The sequence below is a fragment of the Panthera onca genome, chromosome E1 (genome assembly GCF_046562875.1).
Source record: "Panthera onca isolate mPanOnc1 chromosome E1, mPanOnc1 haplotype 2, whole genome shotgun sequence".
Classification (NCBI taxonomy): Eukaryota; Metazoa; Chordata; class Mammalia; order Carnivora; family Felidae; genus Panthera; species Panthera onca.
The window spans coordinates 24280312-24307034 of NC_138352.1; the positions used below are offsets into that span (position 1 = coordinate 24280312).

Sequence of the window (26723 nt, forward strand, 5' to 3'; positions counted from 1 at the left end):
GTGAAGTCCTATAATATTTGTCTTTCTCTGACTGACTAATTTCGTTTAGCACAATACCCTCTGATTCCATCGATGTAGTTGCGAATGGCACACCCTGGGTGCTTTTTTTTTTTTTAATTGGACTCTTTATTCTGAGATCATCATAGATTGGCATACAGTTGTGAGGAATGAGAGAGAGCCCCTGTGCCCTTCTCCCACTGTCCCCCGTGGAAACGTCTAGTAGAACTCTAGCACTGTACGTAGCCAGGATGTTGACTCTCCCTCGTGTTTAAAAATCTCTTTACATGGCCAAGCATAGCACTTTTATTTTTCTTTTATTCTGAACAAAGGACAGCACGTGCATCACTCTACACGTAAAAATCATCTTTAAAGTTAACCTAATAAGTACATGATGAGATTTCTGTTACTACTTTGGGGACGCAAAGATTCCTACAGTAAGGCGGTTCATTTTCAAAAAGTTGAATCTTTGTGGAATTTTACATGGAATGCTCTTTGCTTTCCTGTGCAATTTAGTGTGTTGGTTCCATCGACAGATTTTGTTTGGATTTTTAAAATCAGAATGCTGTGTAGACTATATTAAGTTGAAATCTCAGTAATTTTTGGTAATTAACCGGTATCACAGTTGATAAAATTTCTTTGGAACAAATGCAGCTGTTTTTGTTGGGAATGAAAAAAAAAAAAAACAAAAAAAAAAAACGTTAGGGTTAATTTAGCAAGCACATCACTGATTTTAGATATTAGATTATTCTCACAGTTTACCGTGTATGAAGAATCACCTGGATCCCTGAAAATGCAGGCTCCCTGTCTCCACTCTGTTTTTGAAATTCCAGGTTTGTTTTTTTCATCAAGCCTATTTTTTATTTTATTTTTAAGTAATGGCAGAAAAAATTGAAAGTGACAAGTTAAGGATTCAAGATGAAAGTAGAGGAGGTAGGAAACATTAGCATAAAACAAAACAAAGAAAATATAGCAATGGTGATTTATTTTAAAAAGCTTAGGAGTTAGAGCAGTGTCATGGGAAGGCAGGCCTCCCGAGTCACTGAAAACAAGGTGAAGTGATGCTCAGTAAACTGTTTTGAAGGCTGAGGACCGGGAGAAATTTTAGGAACATTTCCATCAAAAACTGATTTTAATTTTGTAAATACAGGTATTCAAAGCAGAAAAATAGCTTGATTAATCTAGAAAATTCATTGGCATGCAGCATTTTACTTCCCAGAGATAGGAGAAAATTGACGTGTGACTTACTCACTTGACTTTTGAGTAATAGACACCGTCCTCAGGAAAGGCTGAGCAACCGTATACACCTTTCCTTAAACGTTTTTCCTTGCTATTAACAAAAAAAAGAAAGTCTTGATTTGCTTTCATTCATTTCTGGTTTGCGTGACTATGTACATACTGATGTTTTAGGAAATTTCTTGCCATACGGCACAGTTCAGACTTTGGTCATCTGGATGCCGTATTTACCTACTTGCTTGACGTATACGCATCAAAGCTTATAGTGAAGCTCTTACATTTTTCTGCTAGTTTTTTTTTCTTAATAATCTTATTTATGAGGCTAGCAGCACAAGAGCTCCAGTGAGACTCTGAGTGTCAGGAAAGTATAGCGAAAGGAGACTGAGAGATGGGAACGATCGTAGTCTGTTGATACAGATTATTTGCGTGTGCTGATGGCTGTGTTTTTTGTTCTTGTTTTTAAATTTACCATCCTTTCTTTTTTTAAGTTTATTTATTTTTAGAGAGAGAGAGCACAAGTGGAGGAGGAATAGAGAGAGAGGGAAAGAGAGAAAGAATCCCAAGCAGGCTCATGGTCAGTGCAGAGCCCGATGTGGGGCTCAAACTCATGAACTGTGAGACTATGACCTGAGCCGAAGTTGAATGCTTCACCGACTGAGCCGCCCAGGCAGGCGCCCCACTGGCTTGTGTTTAAAAATCAGCATTTGATTAACCTAAAGTTGTCTATGAAGTGAAGTTGTAGGGTTTAATTCACAACTTCTGTTGAAATCTTTTCATTTGTGTGTTTATAGTTTTCATTTAAAATCATCCAAACTTCGGGGCGCCTGGGTGGCTCAGTCGGTTAAGCGTCCGACTTCAACTCAGGTCACGATCTCGCGGTCCGTGAGTTCGAGCCCCGTGTCGGGCTCTGGGCTGATGGCTCAGAGCCTGGAGCCTGCTTCTGATTCTGTGTCTCCCTCTCTCCCTGCCCCTCCCCCATTCATGCTCTGTCTCTCTCTGTCTCAAAAATAAATAAACGTTAAAAAAAATTAAAAAAAATAAATAAAATAAAATCATCCAAACTTCAAGTTTACTTCAGTTGTCCTGAGAACTTTGGTTTTCGCGTTTAAATCGGTACAAAAGGCTATCTGAGGCTCGTAAGGGAATGAGCCATCAAGTGTGTGAAGACTCTAGATTGTTCTTTAATCTTAAATTGTTCTTTCTTTAAAAAAAAAAATTGTTTTTAAGTTTATTTATTTATTTTGAGAGGGCAAGGAGGGGCAGAGGGAGAGAATCCCAAGCAGGCTCCTTCCTGTCAGCTCAGAGCCCGATGCAGGGCTTGAGCTCATAAACAGTGAGATCTTGACCTGAGCTAAAATCAAGAGTTGGTCGCTTAACCAACTTGGCCACCCAGGTGCCCCTTAAATTGTTCTATTTGGCACTTAGTGAGGATGTTGGAAGGGAGGCCTTCTCCTTACTGGTCAGAGTATAAATTGGGGCCGTCTTTCTGGAGGGAAATTTAAAAATCTTAAAAATGTAAATTCCCTTTAACCCAACACTTAACATTTCTAGAGTTTTTTTTTTCCTCAATAAGCTATCGAAATGTATGCAAATACTTTATATTAGATATAATTTCAACATACAAAAATGGGCTCGGTTAAAGTAAATTAGGTTTTATCCAGATAATGGAATACTATGCAATGTCTTAAAAGTCCCATTTTCAAATACTATATAATGACACAAAAAGTTTCTGAGTGTTAAAGGAAATAATATTAGATTATAACGGGATATATGTAATTTGTATATGTATATATCTGAGCGGTATATCCAAAAATATTTGTACCTTCTAACCCTGTAATTCTCCTTTTAGAAATTAATGTATCCCAAGAGAAAGTAAATAAATATTTACACCTCTTTTTAAGACACTGAACAGAGATGAAGAGATTAAAAATAATTCTCCCTGTGCAAGTTATTACATATTTCACGTTTTAATACAGAAAATAGGAAGGATAGTGTTAAAACAGCATGGTTAGGATGCTTATGCACAGACCATAACAACTTTCTAAAATGCATCACTTCAAAATAATAATAGAGTGAAAGGAAGAAAAGTGTAAATAGCATTAAGGACGACTGGAAAGTCCACTATTTTCAGTGTCAAAAGGAAGGGGAGAATTTGAGTCCCAACATTCTGGGAGGAAAAATCTCTTCCATATTGGGAAGCCCTTGCTATTTTCAGTTTTAAATGCAATTTGTAAGTCTAAATGAATGGGCATGTCCTTCAACAAATTGCCTATTTTCCATTTCGTTTGTTGGTTTGTTGGCTTGTTTTTTTGTAATTCTGTCAGAGCCCTTTAATTCCAAAACGTTCTCGAATGGCATGGGGCAAGTCAATACGTTTCAACATTTTTCTACAACCTAGCAATCTTTCTACATTAACAATAGGCGAATCTCAGTATTCCAATTCCGATTCTTTCAACTGTTACTCGGAGTGATCATTAAAGGGATACACATGAATAGAGTTTCCTTACGGAGGAAATAGCATCAGTCAGTCATAAAATGTTGGTTTATAGTTCTTGTCTAATTTTTTTTCAGTACACACCCACAAACAGGCATTGTACTGTATGTGACATGCCATGATCTGACTTTTTTCTTTTCAGACCAAGGCATGAGCTTCCCAGGTCACTAAATATCATTTGCTTTAAAATTTTTTTTTAATCTTTTTTTTTTTTTTAGGTTTTCTTTTTTTTTTTTAATATGAAATTTATTGTCAAATTGGTTTCCACACAACACCCAGTGCTCATCCCAACAGGTGCCCTCCTCAATGCCCATCACCCACTCTCCCCTCCCTCCCACCCCCCATCAACCCTCAGTTTATTCTCAGTTTTTAAGAGCCTCTTATGGTTTGGCTCCCTCCCTCTCTTTTTTTTTCCCCCCTTCCCCTCCCCGATGGTCTTCTGTTAAGTTTCTCAGGATCCTCATAAGAGTGAAAATATATGGTATCTGTCTTTCTCTGTAGGACTTACTTCACTTAGCATCACACACTCTCCAGTTCCATCCACGTTGCTACAAAAAGGCCAGATTTCATTCTTTCTCATTGCCACATAGTACTCCATTGTGTATACATACCATAATTTCTTTATCCATTCATCAGTTGATGGACATTTAGGCTCTTTCCATAATTTGGCTATTGTTGAAAGCGCTGCTATAAACATTGGGGTACAAGTACCCCTATGCATCAGCACTTCTGTATCCCTTGGGTAAATTCCTAGCAGTGCTATTGCTGGGTCATAGGGTAGATCTATTTTTAATTTTTTGAGGAACCTCCACTCTGTTTTCCAGAGTGGCTGCACCAGTTTGCATTCCCACCAACAGTGCAAGAGGGTTCCCATTTTCCCACATCCTTGCCAGCATCTATAGTCTCCTGATTTGTTCATTTTAGCCACTCTGACTGGCGTGAGGTGATGTCCGAGTGTGGTTTTGATTTGTATTTCCCTGATGAGGAGTGACGTTGAACATCTTTTCATGTGCCTCTTGGCCATCTGGATGTCTTCTTTAATCTTTATTTTTGAGAGAGAGAGAGAATGAGAGAGACAGAGTGTGAGTAGGGGAAGGAGAGAGAGGGAGACACAGAATCTGAAGCAGGCTCCAAGCTCTGAGCTGTCAGTACCGAGCCCGATGTGAGGCTTGAACTCACGAACTGCGTGATCATGACCAGAGCCGAAGTCAAACGCTTAACCAACTGAGCCACGCAGTCGCCCCTATTATTTGCTTTTAAAAGGGTTTTAATGGTGTAGATTGCACCATTATACGGGTAAAGCAAAATTCACAGGAACTGAGCCCATGTCATTGGATATTGGAATTACGTCGAATAATTTAGAAGTGATTCCCCTGCAGGTAAACACGCTGGTGATGCTCTTTGAAAAGAATAAAATCGCTTGAAACACGCTCTCACTGTTCCCCTCCGAATGCTAACCGCTGTATGAGTGGCAAGACCGGTGTTTCGGGGGTGCACGGTTCTTCCCTGTGAAGGTTAGCCCCACCAGGTCTTGGGTGCCAGCCACGTAAGTCAACCGTAGACTTTTGCTCCCAGTTGTCTGGCGTCTTCTACCCCAGTGCCTGGTGGGCCAGATTTTGGATGTACCGGCATTGAGAATCACAGTCTGTCTTGCCCCTGAACTTATTACTGGCAGTAACTGTCCATTTCTGTGAATCTCATCATACTGCGTCCTATTATTTCACAAATAAGTATCTTATCTCCTGAGCTAGACATGTTGCCGGAGCCGGGGTCTTTGTCTCCTGCCGCCTTACCGTCTCGTCCTGGCCGTTGCATAAAGTGCTGTGTGGTTTGGAGGGTAGTGATTAAACCACAGGGACTCTGGAATCAGACCGTCTGGGTTCAAATTCAAACCTTATGACCTAAGTTAATTACTTGACTCGCGTGGGTCTCCTTTTCCTCATCTTCCAAATGAAGATAGTGGTAATACCTACCTAACAAATCAGCAGTGAGGATTACGTGAGATAATGGTTAATGCACAAAACGCTTAGCATAGGCTTGGGAGCAGTAAACCCTCAGAAAGTAATAACTAATAGTAGTACCTGGTTCCTGATGTAGAAAACAAATAAATCTGTGCATTGCTGTAGCCTTATCCGTATAAAAAAGGCACCGTCCCATTGGTGCCCCGTATTTTGCTCGTGTGTTGTATTCGTTCAATTATGAAACTAACTGTAGATTTTCACCTGCTTTGCTGAAGTTGTGAATAGCTAATCACGAGAGGCGAGCGTTTCAGCAAACCCTCACAGTGTTAGCCAGGATCTGTTAGTTATCTGTTCATCACAGATTGGCCGGTTACCCCATGCGAAATCCGTTTCCTTCACTGCTACTTCCATAGCTGTGGATGTGCGTGGTTTTTTCTCAAGTGGGAAGCTGATCAGAATAAAAGGTTTTCATCATTTTATTACGGAAGTTACATAAGACAGTTTCAAATGAACTAGCCTAGTTACATTCTTTTATGCCTAAAGAAGCCAACGGGATTTCTTGGCAATACAATAAAGTTGGGTAGTGATCGCAGATTGAGACATTTTGCTCAGTGGCCTCGCAGCTCAAGGTGGAAAAACTACAGACCTGCGCCTTTGAAGTCTTAGGATACCAAGCAGGATGGCTTTGTCACCTCCAGTACCTCATTAGCATCAGAAATGGTTTCAGCATGTAGTATTTATTGGGTTGCAGCCTACGTTGCCGGTCTAAATGTCTGTAAATTCTTGAGCCAATGAGAGTATGCCACTGTAATAACAAACATAAAACAAAAATTCTGAGGAACATGGACTCAGCAGCTGGGCTTTATTGAAAGCTCTGGGCAGTATCATGTTGGACAAACATTCTTAAAAAGTGAAGAAACCTTTTATAAACAAAACTTCTTTAAGTCCGTTTCACCTGCATGATCTTTGTAAGGACCTTCACCCTCAAACTCAACCTTCCAAAGCATTCGTGATGAACGTTTTCCATATCTGATGTGTTTTGGAAAACCTAACCGATTGAAGGTGGTTTGGGAAACGTGATGTCACATTTAACGGTTTGAAATAGCCCCAGGCCACGTGCAAATCTTTTTTTAAAGAATAGAGCCACAGCTATCTGGGTGATTTATTCTTTGTGTTTATTCTTTTTCTCCTTTTTCATTATAATAAAAGAAAACTTTGAAAAAGAGCAAAAAACTGTAGACCCACCCCTCTGAAACAAAGAGTAAACTATAAATTAAATCATTCATTATAAATATAAGTTTAGCTATAATTAAATTTAGAGTGAATCATTAATCGTTAAATTTAGAGTTCCTTATTGCCCTTTAGGAAGAACATTTTCCCTTTTTGTGTACAAGTGATATTGAAGTAATATATTCTTGTTTTCATATTCCTGCATGGGTTTTTATGTTTAATTTTAAGTGTTTTAAGTTCTTTTTCTTTATATTCTTAAGGGTAGTCTCATTGACTTGTTGTGAGACCATACAAAATTTAGATTATTGAATATGTAATATATGGGGTCAGTAACTTTCAGCAAATTTGTTCTTCATTTAATTGCAAGGTTACATCTGGTTTCTTGGCTGCCCGGGTTTCAAAATCTTCACTTGGGGTGGGAATTTCATTTTAAAAAAAGACACTTTTAATAGAATTAACTTTTAAGTCCTCACTGATGAAGGAAATGATGTCGCAAGTATATTTAACTTACCATTTAGAAAAAAATTATTGATTTAAACTAGATTGCACTTCATTGCGTTCCTCATAGAGTCTTTCAAAAATTCACACAGGGATATTCTCTAGGATTGTCAAACCTGACTATGAGGTACAGTGCTAATTTATCTATTTGTTAAAGATTTGTTGACAGAGTCCCAACCCCACTCCCCAATGTGACTTGTCTTATTAATTCATGTTATAAGTATAAAGCCTACCTTTTATAAGAAAGTAGAGTATTTTAGTCTATTCTTATTATGGAATAAAAGGCACTGGCATCTGGATAGGCTCAACCAGATGTAGTAATGGTTAGATAATTTAGCATTGCAGACTGTGGTCTTATAAAGACACTTATTACCAACGTTGTTTTATATCATTACAGATTTACTTATAAAGGGTCTGTTTATCTTTTTATTTGCTATAGATTTTATGGGAGTGATAATGGTTGTTGTTATTTAATGTTTTATTTTGGAACATATAATTTAGAATTACTCTGCCTCCCTTAAGAGAAAGCAGTACAGGATCTGGAAGTTTTTTTGTTTTGTTTTGTTTTTAATATAGAATTGCGTTAAATTGAGAATTGGGGGCCATTTGACATTTCTAAAATAACATCTCATTAGAAATGCACTCAAATAAGTTTTAAAATGTTTTATATGTAAAATCCAGCCTTGGATATTGTTTAAAATTTAGCTCAGTACTCAGCTTTACATCATTTGTTATTTTATTGTGACCATTGCTAGTATGGGACCATTCAGATGCTTTCACAGTCTCCCCTTAACAAGACTAAGCATCTCTTAGAAAACCTGCCCTCCCACTAGTGTATTTGAAAAGAAACTCGGGGCGCCTGGGTGGCTCATTTGATTAAGCGTCCGATTCTTGATTTCAGCTCAGGTTATGATCTCATGTTCATGAGATAGAGCCCCGCATCAGGCTCTGAGATGCTGACAGTGTGGACCCTGCTTGGGATTCTGTCTCCCTCTCTCTGTCTCTCTCAGAATAAATAAATAATGACCTTAAAAAAAACGAAAAGAAACTCAAAAGAAACGTAGTCAGTAAAACCAAAATCTTTTTGTTTGGAAGTATTTCATTAAGACATTTAACACTCTTCCTTTAACTCATATTTGTCAGAAAATTTGTCAGATTGCTACTTTATGCAGGTAGTTGTGCAAACACAGAAAATCTTTTTATACATGAGCCTGGGTGGCTCAGTCAATTGGGCGTCCAACTTCGGCTCAGGTTGTGATCTCATGGCTTGTGGGTTCAAGCCCTGCTTCGGGCTTTGTGCTAACAGCTCAGAGCCCGGAGCCTGCTTCCGATTCTGTGTCTCCCTCTCTCTCTGCCCCTCCCCCACTCGCTCTCACTCTCTCTCTCTCTCTCAAAATAATAAACATTAAATTTAAAAAAAATCATATACTTGAGAACATATATATATAGTATCTATTACATATTATATGTATATTTTCCTAATATTCTAATTATCACCTCAGAGACGGAGAACCATAATGCAGACAGGAAATATACAGATATGTAATCCATTGTAATTCTTTATTTGTAAAATTTTTTACCCTTTTTTACTGCAGCATAGTTGCATACAGTATCGTATTAGTTTCAGGTGTACGACATAATGATTCAACGATTCAGTGTATTAAGCTCTGTCCACCTCGATGACTACAGTCACCATCTGTCACTGTCTGCCATTATTAGCTCTGTTGTAATTCTTTAAATATTGGGATTTGATGACCAAATGCCATTTATCTAAGCTGTATAATCTTACTAATAAATTCATAGTCACACCTCAGTTACTGTAATTCATAGGCATTTCGAAATGTGTCCTACTTTGGGGGGTCCACCTGATATTTGGCAGAAAAGTTAGAAATATTTAAGCTCTCTTTATGCCATTTTTAATTAATTAAATTAAAACTTCTAACAAAAGTTGCCCTCGAAAAACCAAAACGCACCTCTGAACCCTCCTGTGCCCTTTGTAACAACTCCTAGTAACTAGGAATTTTTGGCCACATGTCTTAGAAAAGTAAGGATTTTTCCCAGGTTGGTTTCAAGTGGGGCAGGACCGGGAACGTTCTGTGTGTGGATTGACCTCTTTGGTTTTTTTCGGATCATTCTGGAAGGTGGCACATGGGCAAAGTGCGCTCTCAGAACACGGTGACTGCGCTTATGGTACCTTCCAGGTTTTAGTTTGGCCTTTCAGGAAAGAAGCCACACACTTCAGCTTTTGAGGGTTCTGGGAAATTACCCAACACCCTGTGCACTGTGCAAGACAGATGTCTTGCCCTAGTAGAGGAATTTTCTACCCTTTCTTGGCTTTCAGGAGACAGACACTAGGCCCTCCTCTGTCATGTGGACGGTCTGGCTCCGTATTTAGATATACATTCTGAGCGCGTCAGATGCAGAATCAAGGCCCTTCCATTAATCAGGTTGAAGGGAAAGCAGTAGGAATATAGGGACAGAAACTGTTGTAAAATCTGTCAGAAGTATTTTTCACTTCATGACTATCAGATAACACCTTCTTAAGCCCTCTGAAAATGTCGCGGTGTTTTTTTATGTGCTATTTTTATCCTTTGGTGCAAGTATTATTATTTCAATTATTTATTTATTTATTATAATTATTATTTATTATTATCATTATTTGGTGGAATTGTCATTGTTTTAACTTGCCATTCCATTTTTCCAGATTTTTTTTTTTTTTTTACTGAAATTCGACCAGAAGCACATTTTGTAATACACGTGCTTTTAAACATGAAGATTTTTAACAAGTTAGTTTGAAATAATTTTAGTGAATCAGTAAGGGACTATTTGAGGATGGTGGTGGAGACGGGCAGCTGAGAAATTCTACTAAAGTTTGAATACATTATAAGTGTTCCCCCAACACGGGATCCCCGCGATGGAAGGAACAGGGTCATTAAAGAGAGGTTTCAGGTCCCTTTGCTAAGATAATATTTGCTAAGAAAGTTGGTGTCTCCCAGCACACCAAATCATTTCCCTCTTCAGTCGCAGAGTATCCCCAAGTTCAAAAACAAACTGTCATCTTTGAAGAAACGTGTTAAGCTTTCAACATGTTGCCGAAAATTTACAGAAAGAACGCGTTAACGATTTTTTCAAAAGTATGTGTATATATTCTCCGATAGGCGAAATGAATGGCTCGTGTATTTTTTTCCCACCCACCCCCCCGCCGCCTCCTTTTTGCTCCCCGTCCCCCCTTCCAGTTTCTCTCTGCCGTGTAGAGCAACGCGATGGATGATTAAACCAACAGGTGCCAGGAGCGCCGGGGCAAGCTGGCTTTGTGCCCACATGCGTACAGCGGAGATATTGTGTCACTCCACCTTCTGGTGTATCGCTGTGTCCTTACGGGGGAAAGGATAACCCAGTTGAAATACATACTGCAAACCCCGAGGGATTAAGTGTGTTTCCTTTGCTTTATAGTTCAGAATTTTACAGTGTCTTTGTTTGGGAGTTCTCAGATTGCTTAATGATTTCTGTAGCCCCAGCCCTGTTGTGACCAGATGTATGTTACAGCCGCATCTGAACCGCTGTAAATTTGCCAGCTTTATTGCTCAACATGTGGTATAACCTTTCCTTTTTTGAGTAGATCCTGCCATTCTTCTGCTGCGGAGTACTCGGAAAAGATGATTTTACTCACTTCTTGCCTTTTAAAAACGTTCACGTCCTAATTCTTTTTTTTTTTAAAGAGCGGCATGTAAACTCTTTGTGGTATGTTAGGGAGCTGTTTCAGAGGTCAGACTCTTGTCATATTATTTTATCACTGTTAACGTTGTCAGTAAGTGTGCCTAGTTTGTTTTACAGCCGTGGAGGGATCCAGAAGAACGTATTGATAGGATAGTCCTGCGTCCCTGTTAGATTACGATGAACTACGTAGCACTAGGTGAGCAAAGATTTTCTGATCTCGTAAGCCCTGGTTTAAAAGCTATTTTCTTTTTATATTCTGCCGTCAGAATATCTGTTCACATTAATAGCCTTTAGTGGGCTTTAGTGCTTTTATTTGTTGTTCTTCAAAACTGGCCTTCAGAACAAACGATTTTTAAAATGGGGGGTTATTTTGCAGAGATGGGATTATAGTCGTTGGCAGCTGTTAGAGCTGAAATTCCTTTGAGTTTATTTGGAGGTTTTGGAAGGCTCTTAACCTCACCCTGGACCCCACTCTGGCCGAGATGGCAGCAGGAAACGACAGTGCCCTGTGAGATGTCACGCATGGAAGGGAGTGGGTGGAAGGGAGGAGAGCAGCCAGACGTGAAACCTCCTTGCCGAGGGGCGCAGGCCAAGTTGGTGGAGAGGTTGTGAGGGCAGTCCAGGACGCAGAGGAGCTGCATGAGACTGGGGGCAGTAAACTTGCAGTGGGGAGGACGGGCTTTCCACCGCACTGCAACCCCCACCGCGCCTCTCCCACCCCCGGCTCACCCCTGCAGAGAAAAGCCAACTGCGGGGCCAAGCAGCAAGTCCCGGGACAGTGGCGGAGGCAGCCCGGGTCCTGGCAAAGAGCTGGTGGCCTGCGCTCCTGCGGCAGGTGGACAGGTGGCCCCCAGGGCCAAGCCAGAACGCAAAGCCGGGGGCGGGGGCAGCCCCGTAGGCCGCCTTGCATCTAGAAAGATCTCTCCTGCCACCAAGTGAAAAATTGGTACTGGGGATCTATACTGGCACCAGGAGGTGGTTAGGAGGGTGTTACAACCTATGGGACAAGAAATGGGGGCTGGAATTGAGGGAGAGGCACTGGGCCCACGGGCCGGTCATGGGTGTACTTGAGAAATACTCAGGGTCAGCGCTTTGTCTTTCTGTGATTCTTTCTGGGGGATAAAGAGTTCTAATCCTCTAGGGCCTCATAAATGTGGGTTTTATCCTAGATTAATTCAGTAATTCTTTATTAGTTCACCTAAAGAGGCTCTGTCCAAATATTGTATTTATATCACTTAGGTAGAATGTTTTTAATACCTTTTTTTTTCCAAAGTGGCATATGCATGGTCTTTATTGACGATTGTAAAATACAAAAGGGTAAAGGATAATAAATAACCCCAAATCTTTCTATGCAGAGACAAATATTTGTAAATAGTTTGTCGTATATTCCTTCCACCTTTTTTCGGAGAGCAGTGTTACAAACCCAGATCTCTCTGGACGGGAAGAGGGGTGACCTATAGTATGGTTTTATTTTATTTTTTTTTTAATTTTTTTTTTAACGTTTATTTATTTTTGAGACAGAGAGAGACAGAGCATGAATGGGGGAGGGGCAGAGAGAGAGGGAGACACAGAATCGGAAGCAGGCTCCAGGCTCCAAGCCATCAGCCCAGAGCCCGACGCAGGGCTCGAACTCACGGACTGTGAGATCGTGACCTGAGCTGAAGTCGGACACCCAACCGACTGAGCCCCCCAGGCGCCCCTATAGTATGGCTTTCGGAAGCTGGTCAGAGTTGATGAGACTTTCTGAGTTCTGTTACTTACAGGATGTGGTACTTTGGGTGTCTCATAAGTGCTGGGTGGCCTTTTATACCTTTCTGTTATTTTCCCTTAAGAGCGAAGCCTTAAAGTACAACTTATGAAGCAGTAGATGGCTTGAATAACATGTTTAGAGGAGAACGGTGCCCCCCTCACCACCTGAGCTGAAAAGCCACTTCTGACGAATGCCGGGGCACGTATGCACTCATGGGTTCAGATGCCTCGTGGGGAAAAATCAATGGGAACAAGGAGTCTTGCTCATTAACTTGTTTACTCTGGGTATGGCAAGTAGAACATTGGTAACAACCAAAAAGTAATGGCTGACCGGGTCTCTTAACTGATTTGTAAGCCGCAAGTCATGGCATATGGAATCCCGCAGGATAAGGGGCCTCTCCCTGTGCTTTTATTTATTTATTTATTTTAGCATCCCTTTTAACTTGGCCCGAGATTGATGGAGGCATTATCGTGGACCTGGGAAGCTGTGAGCCGCCCTGGAATGACAAACAGTTGTTGACAGCTTTGAGGAGATGGATGGAAAAACAAACACGGACAAGGTTCTCGTGTTTGTTTTCCCGTTGAGCCTCGAGAAGAATGTTGCTCTGGTGATTCAGCACAGGGGAAGGAAAGTTACGCCTTGTTATCAAAGTCAATATTTTCCGAGCCCGACTTACACACATCTCCAAAACACATCTCATTTTTGCATGGCGTACGATTAATCAGAGTAAGAATAGGGACGTTCATCACTTGGGAACAGGTTCTGTTTCTATCCACTCTTGGTAGCTGTTGTCATTTTCACGCATAAAATTCAGAGTTTTGCAGGATGAATAGGCATAGTTTACATCTGGGCATCATCTCTCTGGAGTAATAATTATTACTAGTAGGAAAGCATGATATAATAGAAAAGCACATACGTCATAATAGACATCTAATAAATATTTGTCCATTGGTGTAATAGTGTGTTGTATCGTCCACAAGTCGCTATGAGGAGAAAAGAGCATCCATTTGCTACACTATCCACTAGAGCCATTAAACTGATTCCCAAACGGATTACAAGACAAAGATTAATATAAATTATTATGTTCATATTGATTAATGCCTTTCAGAAACTTCAACTGAGGAATACCTTCACTGCTGTAGGCAGGTTACTTTATAAAGTATGACGTGTGGAAGGAAGTGATTTGGGGTGTTGGTGTTCTAAGTGAGTTATAAATAATTTCACTGCCTCTGTCTGCCTAACATCTTCCTACCTTCTTCTGGTGATAGGATTTTTCTTTCCTATGTAGAGAAAATACCGCTTGTGGCTTGAGGGAGATACTGTGTCATTGTGTCTGTCCACCAGCACCCCTTCCCTGCTCAAAGGATGGTCACCTCATCCCCTAGTCGCCATGCTGGTTCTGGACTTTATTCTTAGAGATCTGTCGGGAAACAAACTTTCTGCTAAGGTTGCCAGGAGCGTGAGAGTCTGAGGCTGGTAGTGCCATTTTGGCTGTTTGATGGAAAGAGCCTGCAAGCAGAAATACTCCGAGCAGAGTCAAGAGCTGGAAAGAGCCGGAAGCATGATAGCACTTTTGACACTGAAGCTAGTGATTCCCAAAAGCAGCTACCACCCTGTTGTAAGAGATAAAGCTCCATTTCTCTTTGAGCTACTTTGAGCTGCCTTTCTGTCATTTGTAGCCCCAGGAGCCCCACTGACATAACAGATGATGTAGGCTCGCTGGAGGGGGGATGGGGGGGGTATGTGACCGAGGGGAAGATGATGAGGCCGGGAACCTGGATAAAAAGTAAAAAGTTGAAACTGAAAAGAATGCCAGAAGACTGGTGGGTTTTTATGAGGAAAGAGACTGAAAAATGTTTCTGAAAAGGAACGCAGATGGATTAAAAGCAAGTTGTTTGCCCCAAGAAAAAAGCAAAGTATTATTCCCTTCTGTGCAATACGTTGCTCTACGTTTGAAGTATTTTGCAGTCCTCATGTATTAGGACATTGGAGGCCAGAGTTGGAGTCCCATGAAAGGGTTGATTTAAGCTGTCAAGGGCCAGAGGTGGAGCCCCAGAGGTAACTTGACCCCAGGCATCCCTGTTGGGTCTCTTCTCCAATTCCTTTTATCCTATTCCTTGGCCACAAACAACTGAAGAGGAGGGAGGACCTATTTTCCTGGGCTTTGGTTCGTAAAATCCAAGGAAGGACTCTGTCGCCCAGTTCGAATCAGATACCTGCTCAGGAAACCAGTCGCTGTGTCCAGGTATGCATACTGGCATATACAGCCATTTGGGACCCAGGGAACAGAGCCTTCCAAAGGCAGGTCAGGTGCAAGCCTGACCCCCAAGAGAATCAGTGTGGCCTGAGCAGCTGTCGAGATTGTGCTCACTACGGTGTATTACTTCTGCCATCATTCAGAGTAGTCAGGATATGGGAGAGGGGGCAGAACAGTATATTCTAAGGGTTGGTAATTCTGCATTTGTATTTTTTTTTTAATGTAGAAATGTCACCAGGCTATTTCATAGTGATTAAGGGGGGGGGGGGTATTTTTTTAATGTTTATTTATTTTTGAGAGTGGGGTGGGGCAGAGAGGGGACAGAGGAACCGAAGAGGGCTCTGTGCCGACAACAGAGAGCCCGATGTGGGGCTCGAACTCGTGCACTATGAGATCATGACCTGAGCCGAAGTCAGATGCTTAACCGACTGAACCACCCAGGCGCCCTTCTATTTTGTTTTGTTGGTTTTTTTTTTAATTTTTTTTTAATGTTTATTAATTTTTGAGACAGAGAGAGAGAGAGAGAGACAGAGCGTGAAGGGGGGAGGGGCAGAGAGAGAGGGAGACACAGAATCGGAAGCAGGCTCCAGGCCCTGAGCAGTCAGCCCAGAGCCCGACGCGGGGCTCGAACTCACAGACTGCGAGATCGTGACCTGAGCTGAAGTCGGACACTTAACCGACTGAGCCACCCAGGCGCCCCTGTATTTTGCTTTTAATACACATTGCAGGAGTTTTACTTCACTGCTGAAGTAGTTGGAGCCAACTGAAATGCTAATAACATCATGAAACAAAAACTTATTATAAAGCACAGGAACAAAATGTGAGTAGGTTAATGAGCCAGCTGTGGGTTCTAAAGTATTTACATTTGTCATCTAACTACCCCGTACTTTATGTTTTGGAAATCTGCTTTAAATATCTCAACTGAGAGGCATTATAGAAAATGCATGGAGAACAGAGTAAAATAGGGTAATGAGCTGTGGCCCCTTGGTTCTAGGAAAGATGGTCCAGTGCTCACTGAAACGAACCATCGGTCTTGGTTACTGTGGTTAGCATGGTATTTCTACCCAGATGTGGCCTGTCCCAGTTAGCGTGAGCATTCGTGGAGTCAGACGGTCCCGCCAAGTTCAGGCATCCGGCAGCTGGATTGCACGTTCTAGACCTTGGTTCCCATCTTTGGATGGCTGACGTGCCCAAAACGGAGACAAGCTAATGTCCTTTCCTTATCCAGGTGAAATAATTCATTCGGTTCCTGAACCACGCCTTGAGAACTGCCAGAATACTTGTTTATATAAGAGCTTCTGTGTTATGTGAGATAACACCTTAGCCAGCGTTTAAACAGCATGATTTGTAATGGGAATCCTCATTACTCCTGTGAAATGAAATTAATAAGTTATAAAGAAAAGGTTATTTCAAATACCAATAGAAAGTGTTTGATTGTTGGGGAAGGGAGGGAATTTAAACAGATTCGGAACATTTTAATTACACGTAACTTGAACTACTTCAGGAAAGACTATAGACTCTCAGGGGCAAAGAATTTTTTAACACTTGTAAATCATCATAAAATGAACGTAGTACTGTCTACAAATGTACATATTCATTTACACTGCTGGTTCCTTTAAAAATTATTTGCGCCTATTTGCATGGTTCTCCTTAAGAATGATAAATTCACATATCTCAGGAAGCCTGTCATTCAGGACTTCAGATAAGATGGGCGTATTGAGAAGTTAAATACTTCTAACTTAGGGGTGCCTGGATGGCTCAGTCGGTTGAACGTCCGACTTCGGCTAGGTCATGATCTTGTGGTTCGTGGGTTCAAGCCCCACGTCGGGCTGTGTGCTGACAGCTTGGAGCCTGGAGCCTGCTTCGGATTCTGTGCCTCTCTCTCTGCCCCTCCCTGGCTTGTACTCTCTCTCGAAAGAAATAAACATTTTATTTTTTTTAATTTTTTTTTTAATTTTTATTTTATTTTATTTTTTTAAATGTTTATTTATTTTTGAGACAGAGAGAGACAGAGCATGAACAGGGGAGGGTCAGAGAGAGAGGGAGACACAGAATTTGAAACAGGCTCCAGGCTCTGAGCTGTCAGCACAGAGCCTGACGCGGGGCTCGAACCCACAGACCGTGAGATCATGACCTGAGCCGAAGTCGGACGCTTAACCGACTGAGCCACCCAGGCGCCCCAGAAATAAACATTTTAAATACTTTTAAATAGTGGCAGCGTTGACAGTAATAGAGAAGAAGCCCTTATTGGGGGTTGGGCAGAACGTCAGAGCCACTGTGAGTGATTTAAGGGATGTATTGTGGGGAATTAAGCCAAAGGCGGTGCTGGGAGTGAAGCCGTCTGGAAGGCACCAGGTGCCTGTACCTGGTGGTGGGCCGAGCTGAGCAGGACCATCGGAGAAGAGAGGAGGGGAGAGGAGGGAAGGGCAGGGAGGGCCGGGGAGGGCAGAGCAGAGCAACCTGCAGTCTGCAAGGTTGAGGTGAAACTCACTGGAACAAACGGGAACTCGGAACTCGTGTCTGTTTCTTGCCGCCTCCCGCCGGCAACCTTGACGACACAGGTAACCTGCGCAAGAGCACGTGCACTTGACTACGAAACCGCACACAGACTTGAGCCAGGATTCTGAGAAGTGGGCGGGCTCAGGAATTGGCTGTGGCCCAGAGATCCGGCAGGATGCTGAAGCGCGGGCCCGGTGTCCCTGCAGGCGGCCGGGGCAGCAGGCAGAGGAGCCCCACCGGTTGGGGGTGAGCCTTGGTAGTGCCTGAGCTTAGAGCAGTTTTCCAAGTGTGAGCGTGGCCGCTGTTTCGCTTCCACCTTCCAGATCGCATACGAGCTCTGCGGCCATCCCGCCCCTACAGCTGGACAGGGAGGGGAGCGTGGGGCATCGTGGCTCCGGGCTAAGTGGACAGGAGCAACACGCGAACACAGCGCCTTGTCAGCTGAGCACCGGGACACGCCGTTGGGTCAAACCTAGCTCCCAGAGAAGGCCGTAGCCCGACATGATGAAAGTGTCCCTCTTACAACCCCAAATTCACTAACCCAAGATTCACTAGTCCCTTTTTGCATCTTTGGGTGATGTTCATCCGTCTTCAGGCTGGGTCACAGCCCTCCCACCCCCCTTGATGTTTGTCCAGCCTCAGTTCTGAGGCACGAGATTAAATACCGTCAGCGTACCTTTGCCACTAGGAGAAGGGGAGAGAGGAATAAAATGTTTATATCCAAATAAGAGAAAAGTACTATTACATTCCTTGTATCTGCACCTGGTCACAGGACCACTGCTGGTGTTTATAACTACCTTTGTGTGCTGGCCAACCTGTGTTCCCCTTGTCTTTGGCACAGGAGATGACCCAAAATGGAGTTCTTGAAGGGTCTAGAAGTGGAACTCTTATACACCAATAGGAGGAATGTAAAACGGCAATCCACTTTGCAAAACAGTTCGACAGTTTCTTACGTAGTTTAAATATATACCTGCTGTATGTTGCACACTCTTTACTTGTGAGAAATAAAAGCATATGCCCCCACAAAGACTTGAACACAAATGTCCATAGCTGCTTTTTTATAATAGTCTCAGACTGGAAACAACCCAAATATCCATCAACAAGTGAATAGATCTATTATAATAGTGGTATTACCAACACATATAATGGAATATTGCTCAGCAATAAAAAAGAATGAGCTATTGATACACTGAGCCATATGATGAATCTCAAAATAATTTTGCCTCATGAAAAAAAGTCCAGACAGAAAGTGCGTATTATAAAATTCCATTTACATAAAAGTCTGGAAAATTCAAGTGATCTATAGGGACTCAAGATGTGGTTCACTGGCCGCCTGAGGAAGAGCTATGGGCGGGGGGAGGGGATTACAGTGAGGCATGACAAAACTTGGGAATGATGGATATGTACAGTATCCTGATTGTGGTGATGTCTTCATGACATCTGTTTCCTCCGGCCTCAGAGTTAAAAGCTGTCCAAGTCTCCAACTCCCCGGGGCACTTGGCTATGTTCACAAGACAGTGACAAGTGTGGCACAGGGACAGAAGTCAAGCAAGTGATAAAAGGTTGCAAATAGTGGTGGGGTGAGATGAGGGATGGCCTTCAACCCATGTAACATACAAAGAATTTGGACTTTCAGGGGCACCTGGGTGGCTCAGTCATTTAAGTGTCCGACTCTTGGTTTTGGCTCAGGTCATGGTCTCGCGGTCTTATGGGTTCGAGCCCCACATCAGGCTCTGCTCTGGCAACACAGAACCTGCTCGGGATTCTCTCTCTCCGTCTATCTCTGCCCTGCCGTCGCTTGTGCTGTCTCTGTCTCTCTCAAAATAAATAAATAAACTTAAAAAAAAAAAGAGTTTGGACTTTCCAAGGCCACCGGAGAATGAGCAGTGAGGCGAACATGAAATCATTCAATCTTTTTGAGCAAGTAGTTTTATTATGATTCCGTACAAGTGTTAATAGTACAGTAAACTGGGAAGGGCAGGTTTGAGAGATATTATGAAGTCTAAATTACCAGGACTTGGCGATGAATATGGTTGGTCAATGAATAGAAGAAATCAAAGCTGATCTAAAGATTTTGATATGAGTTATAATAGAAAAAGTTATGTATTTGATTAAAAAAAAAAACTCTGGAGAAGTACTTGATTTGCATGGAAATGTGTTGAGTTCAGTTTGGAACACATTGCATTTGTGATGATGTTAAAATATCCAAAGGAAAAACACCAACCATCAAGTGACATTACAAAATCAGAACTCAGGACAAGGGCAGGATTGCACACTTTGTGGTTCTACTTAAAGACAGGAGAGTTGGGGCGCCTGGGTGGCTCACTTAAGTGTCCAACTTCAGCTCAGGTCATGATCTCACAGTTCGTGGGTTCGAGCCCCGGTTCGGGCTCTGTGCCAACAGCTCGGAGCCTGGAGCCTGCTTCGGGTTCTGTGCCTCCCTCTCTCTCTGCCCCTCCCCCACTCGCACACACTCTCTCTCTCTCTCTCTCTCTCTCTCTCAAAAATAAACATTAAATAAACTACCCATTATTAAGCACCTTCCAAGCATTATACTGTATGTCAGTATCTTATTAATCCTCGCATTAACCATGCAAGTTATATATTATTACCCTCATTTTGCAGATGAGAAAACGGGCTTGTAGACAGTGTTACTTAGGCGCTCGTAATTGGCAAAGCGGAAATGTAACCCTCATCTGTAACTGCAAAGCCCGGACCCTTAACCTCTATGCCATCCTGAATTCTTCTGGCAACTTGAGTGTATCATGAAACTTCTGCCTCCGGTGCCTTTCTTTCTGTCTGCTTCCTCCTGCGTCTAGACTGCTCTTTTCTTCCCTCCAATCCCCTTAAAGCATCGCACTCCGGCTGAGTCTTAAGTCTGTCGGAGAGTGCTCGGAAGGCTATTTTCCCTGCCTCCCCAGCTGATTCCGAGCCCGTCGTAGACCATCTCTCTTTCGTTGTACTGTACACGTTATTACAATCATCTGTATGCCAGTGTTTCCATTAGAGTAAAGGTTGGCACACCGTATTCAGTAAAGGGCCAGAGAGTAAATATTTTAGGTTTTCTGGGCCGTCCCATCTCCATTGCAGCTTCCCGACCCGGCCGCTGTGGCATGAAAGCAGCCAGAGCAAGGCGTAGACAAACGAGTATGGCTGAGTTATGGTACAGCTTCATTTATGGACACTAAAATCTGACTTTCATGTAATTTCCACATGTCACGAAGTATTCTCCTTCTTTGGATTTATTTTTCTAATCGTTAAAAAAATTAAAAAAAAACAACGAACAAACGCGTTCGTATCTTGTGAGCCATTCGGAAGCAGGTGCCGGCTGGAGGTGGCCCATAAGCTAGAGCTTGCTGTCCCCTACACTAGAGTATGAATTTCTTGGCCACAGGTCTAGTACCTCTTTGTGAGGGTGACGATACCAACGTTATTGTCCAAACTGGGATGCTCTGAAAGCGAAAGGGTTGCTGCGAGTGATGCTGGGACCCGCAGGCACAGAGGGGACCTAGGCCAGGCAGAGAGGGGTTGTCACCCTGGTCACAGGGTAGCCTGGTCGGTCGTATACAGCTTCATCTGGGGTCTTAATCGCTTGAGTCGCCCATGTCCCAGGGTTCATTTATTCTTGGTCGACTCGCAGGCTTTGGGATGTGTGCGAGGTGCTGAAGTCATTTAGAGCACTCATGTTTTACAGCTGCCACAGTGGCCCTGGAAGAAGCAGCTGTATATTTAGTAAGTGGTTTTCAGAGTGGATGAGTGTGGAACCCGTGCATGACCTGGCCAATGAATTCATACAATTTTATAGCATGTCTCTTCCAGAGAGTTTTCCTCCATCGAGTACCAAGAGTATGGGTTCATGCTAGTAAAAATTAAAATGAAATTTGCTGTGGACAGAATTATAGAACAGAAGCAGAAGACTTGTTTCGCATTATATTTAATGCCTTCTGTCTTTCTTTTCAATCTTTTTGCAGTTTTTTGAGGTGCCATTTGATTCAAACATGAATAGGACAAAGAACAGACCTCTGGTTCGTGGACAGATCAGGTAAACTCACGAATCCAAGACTCTTTCACCGTGTAGAACATCCATTTGCTGGTTTATCCCGAATCGTTTCCCAGTCTTGTGCCTTGAGTTGTGGTGGGCAAATAACACACCCCCAAAGGGACCTACTGGTGTGGACGTGCAGGACTTTTCACCTCTACTCAAAGTGTACCACAGGGCACCTAAAACCGAGCTAAGATTTGCAGTCCCGTTGTTGGGGAAACTCATGCCGTGGATGTCTTTATGAGATCCCCCTTTGAAACGTGGACTTGTGTCACTTGTCCCGGCTGAGGATAAAAACATTCCATTAGCACAAGTGATTTCAGACAAATCCACATAGGGTCTCCGAAGAAAGATCTATCCGAAGCCTTACTTTTGCAGACAAACTGATAATGCTGTCATCTGCCAAGCAAAGGACTGCCTCCATTACTCTTTCTACCAAATTCAATTAAGTAGAACTAAAAGGCATATAAATATTTTAATATCACTAATGGTTAATAATTAAACGTTTTAACTTCCTGGAGTCCTTGAAACTGGCATTGAAAAAAAAAATTTTTTTTTGAATCCAGTGGATATCATCAGCCAAGAAGAATAAAAAGAGGCAAATGGTTGATAACGACTCTTCTAAATCAGTCAGTCCTGCCCTCACATTTCCAGGCAGTGCCCTCATGGAGCTTAAAATGTATTGGGTAACACTTGTGGATCAAACCAATCACACATTTTCAGTAAGACAATAAAGGAAACAAAGCAGGTACGGTCAGAAGTCTATGTAAAAATGATTTTTAATATTAGCTGTTTGTAGCCATTCAGTTCTTAAATGAGTTTAAAATACCATTATATTGCAAAGAGCTATGAAAACCTGTAAGAACAGAAATCTCATATCTATTGATAATTGATTTCTTTTCTTGAAATATAAATCAAGCCATCTGCTGTGTTTTTATTTAAAAAGTGTCAGAAGTACGTTTATTGTTATTTTTTTAATGTTTATTTTTGAGAGAGACAGAGCATGAGCAGGGTAGGGCAGAGGGAGAGGGAGACACAGAATCCGAAGCAGGCTCCAGGCTCTGAGCTGTCAGCACGGAGCCTGATGCGGGGCTCAAACTCACAGACCGTGAGATCATGACCTTAGCCGAAGTTGGACGCTTAACTGACTTAGCCACCAAGGCTCCCCAGAAGTACTTTAATTTGAAGTTGTTTTATAGGCTTTTAAAGTTTTTAAAATTTATTTTAGGGGGAGGAGAAGGAGCACTCGCCAGCACGAGTGGGGGAGGGGCAGAGAGAGAGAGAGAGAGAGAGAGAGAGAGAGAGAGAATCCCAAGCAGGCTTCACACTGTCAGCTCAGAGCCTGCTTCAGGGCTCAAACTCACGAACCATGAGATCATGACCTGAGCTGAAATTGAGTTGGGCACTTAACCGATTGAGCCGGTCAGGTGCCCCTAAGTGAAGTTGTTTCACAAGAGCAAATGCAAGCTTCGTAACCCATTTCAAAAACTAGAAGCTGCTTGTGCTGCTGGTCAGGTCACATGTAAGTTCTTGCTCCTTTCCTCAGTGAAATCGTACCCTCTAGAACCAAGGCAGATGCGGGACAAGCCCAGTAAGCAGCCATTAGGCATCTGATGGTGATCAGATAGAGGCCTGCCATTCTTCTGGTACCTCCTCTTACTTTGCCCAGTGTGGTCATTGTCTGCACCCAGGAAAGCCAGGCCTTTAAGTGCATCCAGAGTTGGGGGCTTGCTCGTTGGCCTTGGCAATGCCCATCCTTGAAAGGAGACAGGCTGGGGGCGCCTGGGCGGCTCAGTCGGTTAAGCGGCCGACTTCAGCTCAGGTCATGATCTCACGGTCCGTGAGTTCGAGCCCCACGTCGGGCTCTGTGCTGACAGCTCAGAGCCTGGAGCCTCTTTCAGATTCTGTGTCTCCCTCTCTCTGACCCTCCCCCATTCATGCTCTGTCTCTCTCTGTCTCAAAAATAAATAAACGTTTAAAAAAATAATGAAAGGAGACAGGCTGTCATCTAGTTATTAGTCTTGCTAAACTTGTAACTTCACCTTTTGTTTTGCAAGATGACCCCGGGTCTCCTTTATGACAATAAACCTTAATTGTTGCCTAAAGTAGCCTCCGAGAGGGCAACTTACAGGGCTGGAAAAAGAGAGTCAAACTTCTGTTATGAGCTAGCGTGTATTTTATTAAATCGGTACAATTGTAGGAGCTGTTCTGAGTCTGCGGCAGAAATCCTGCACTGAGAGTCACGGTTTTGAAACTGCAGACTTTGTATCCTGCCTGGTAGTTTTTATTATAATTTAGTAAATTGTTATCTATGACACATATTTTGTAAGTGGCTGGCTGCGGGGGTATAGTAGAAAGTCTTACGTCTGTCCATTAGTGTTTATTCCAGCTTTGGTGGTTCTGACATTCACAATAGCTATTGGGCATTTAGGCATAAAGCCCAGCCAGTTTATTTTGAAATTCTTGATTTGGAATTTACTGCTCCATTTGATCGGACTGATGTGCCTTGTTGAATCTGTCCGACGTCGTAGGCACTGCAGTTTGTCATGTGAAGTGTAAGTTCCCGTCATTACTGACGGGCAGCAGTAAGCATGGTCAGTCTGGGAAGGAAATCCTTGGACATCTTTGCCACTGACGGCTGTTTCCTCCTTTGTACCTTGCTTGGCTTCTCTCCATCCTGAAGACATACCATGAGCATTTATGGGGTGGGGGTGTGTGTGTGTGTGTGTGTGTGTGTGTGTGTGTGGCATTAATTTTTTAAAGTGATTGCAATTTAGTTTGAAAATTTTTACTGAAGTGAATAAAAGGGTTTTCTAAGAAGTTAAAGGAATACAATTAAGGAAAGAAACATATGCCTGGATTAGTTATTCTTTTTTTTTTTTTTTTTTTTTTTGAGAAACTGGGAAACACTGTGTGGACCCATCTGTGCATTTATGCACTCGCATGGTGGCCATTCTCTGAACTTGTGGTTTTCTCTTCCAGAAAAAATGTGGCTGGGTAGGTGGGCACTGAATGCCTTATAGAACTGACACAGATGATAGAGCTTTTTTTTTTTTTTTTTTTTTTTTAGTGTTTATTTATTTTGAGAGAAAGAGCAGGGGAGAGGCAGAGAGGGAGGGAGACAGAATCCCAGGCAGGCTCTGCACATCAGGCACAGAGCCCGATGTGGGGCTTGAACCCACGAACTGCGAGATCGTGACCTGCACCGAAATCAAGAGTCGGACATCCAACCGACTGAACCGCCCACGTGCCCCGAAGATCGTGCTTTTTTGGTTGTTTATTCTGTATTCCAGAAAGGATTAGAGGTATCGTGAGACTGTAACTTAATAAAACAGAGAAATGCGTAAAGAAAGTCAGGGTTATGGAACATAAAGTCTGTGATAAAACGGCGAGAACAAGGAAAGCTTCTCAAGGTCACCGTAGTTGCTGAGGTTGACCTGTAGATTTCATTCTGCATTTCCTGGTGAAATCACAGTCCCATCGTAATGGTAAGCATTGCGTGCAATATTAATATTTAATTCTCCCTACAGCACCATGAGATAGGACACTGTTGAATATGCAGGTGAGAAGACTGAAGATCCAAGTGTTATGAAAAGCGGCAGAACCAAAATTTGGCCTGGCCCATTTGCTTCCCTGCCCCGAGTTCCTAACCGCTACATATAACCGTCTCTAAAATCTCTCTGTCCGTGAGAAGGAAACACCACCCTAGGGAGACCAAACTTCTGCCTCTCCGTTCTTAAAAAAATAAGAAAGGACACTTGGTGACCATATTAGAAGAATGTCCTACATGACTTCCATGGAGGAAACCTATACAGATTTGTAAGGCATCTCCCGGCCGCAAGCCAGAGCAAAAATACCCAAGAACAGCTCCTGCCGAGAACCGCGTAGAGCGAATCTTCTTGAAGCAGGTGGTGAGGAAGAAGCTCGTGGGCAGACGTATTGGCCCAAGGACCTTCTCTAGCGCGCCAGCTTGCTCCAGGGATTAAGCTGAGCCCGTGAAAGAGAGGAGAGAAGATGCCAGTCTTGTGTGTACATCAGGCGACGCGGGGGATGTGCTCCCGCCACACGATATGATAGGAAAGAGGGGGCGAACGGTCAGGTGGCTCTTGGTCCCGGTTTGCCCAGGACAGTCCTGCTTTACAGCAGAATTATTGATGGTGTTCTGCTCTCACTCTTAATAATGTCCAGGCTGGATGATAGCCACACCACGTAATTTCTAGAAAGGGCTGGTGGTGATGACTGTAAAGTTTACAGAATTTCCTCCTTTTTAAGTCCATTTCCTACAAATTCCAATTGCTTTTTTTGCCTAGAGAAGAAAACAAAGAGCCCATAAATGGAAAGTATGTCATATCTAAATCAGACTGTAGGTCCACACCATAATACAGGCCTCTTCAACTAGCTTTTTAAAAATGACACTCGATGTCGGGGTGCCTGGGTGGCTCAGTTGGTTAGGTGTCCGACTCTTGGTTTCGGCTCAAGTCATGATCTCATTTTCGTGGGTTCGAGCCCCACGTCGGGCTCCGTGCTGACAGTGCAAAGCCTGCTTGGGATTCTCTCAATCCCCCTCCCTCTCTCTCTCCCCCCCTCCCTCCCCCTCCCCCACTTGTGCTGTTTCCGTCTCTCAAAATCAATGAACTTAAAAAAAAATGACACTCGATGTCGACGTTTGCTCATAAATTGGAGAAGATGCATAAGGCCAACTGACTCGTTTGGACGTTTCTGGCAAAAATGGTGTAGTCATGGTTCTGAATGACTGTTGTCAGGAGGGAGTTGGGCTTAGAGCTCCCCTTTGATTCTCCGGCAGAGAGCACGGTGTAGAATCCATGCCACAAGTCAGGAATGCACACCGAAGGGAGTCTGCTCACTTGCGGAGTCGAACCTGCGAGCCCAGAGTCACTTGGCGAAGGTGAATGTCAGAGAAGCTTACCTTCTTATCGGAAAGTCAGATTCGGTGTGATCCAGGCTTTCAGTTGGCGGCTGGAAGAAAGTTCATTAGCAAATTTTGAAAAATCTCCGTAATAGAATGCACCTCAGTCTTCTGA

At 42.8% G+C, this 26723-nt stretch overlaps 1 protein-coding gene across 2 annotated transcripts in view; it reads left to right on the plus strand.

Annotated features, from left to right (window-relative positions):
• The window catches only part of COX10 (cytochrome c oxidase assembly factor heme A:farnesyltransferase COX10), a 138829-nt gene that overhangs the window by 73910 nt on the left and 38196 nt on the right, over positions 1 to 26723 (plus strand). For both annotated transcript variants that reach the window (XM_078437727.2, XM_078437728.2), the window contains exon 5: positions 21611 to 21681. In XM_078437727.2, coding sequence (XP_078293853.1) covers positions 21611 to 21681 — 71 coding nt within the window. The remainder of the gene's footprint in view (positions 1 to 21610; positions 21682 to 26723) is intronic.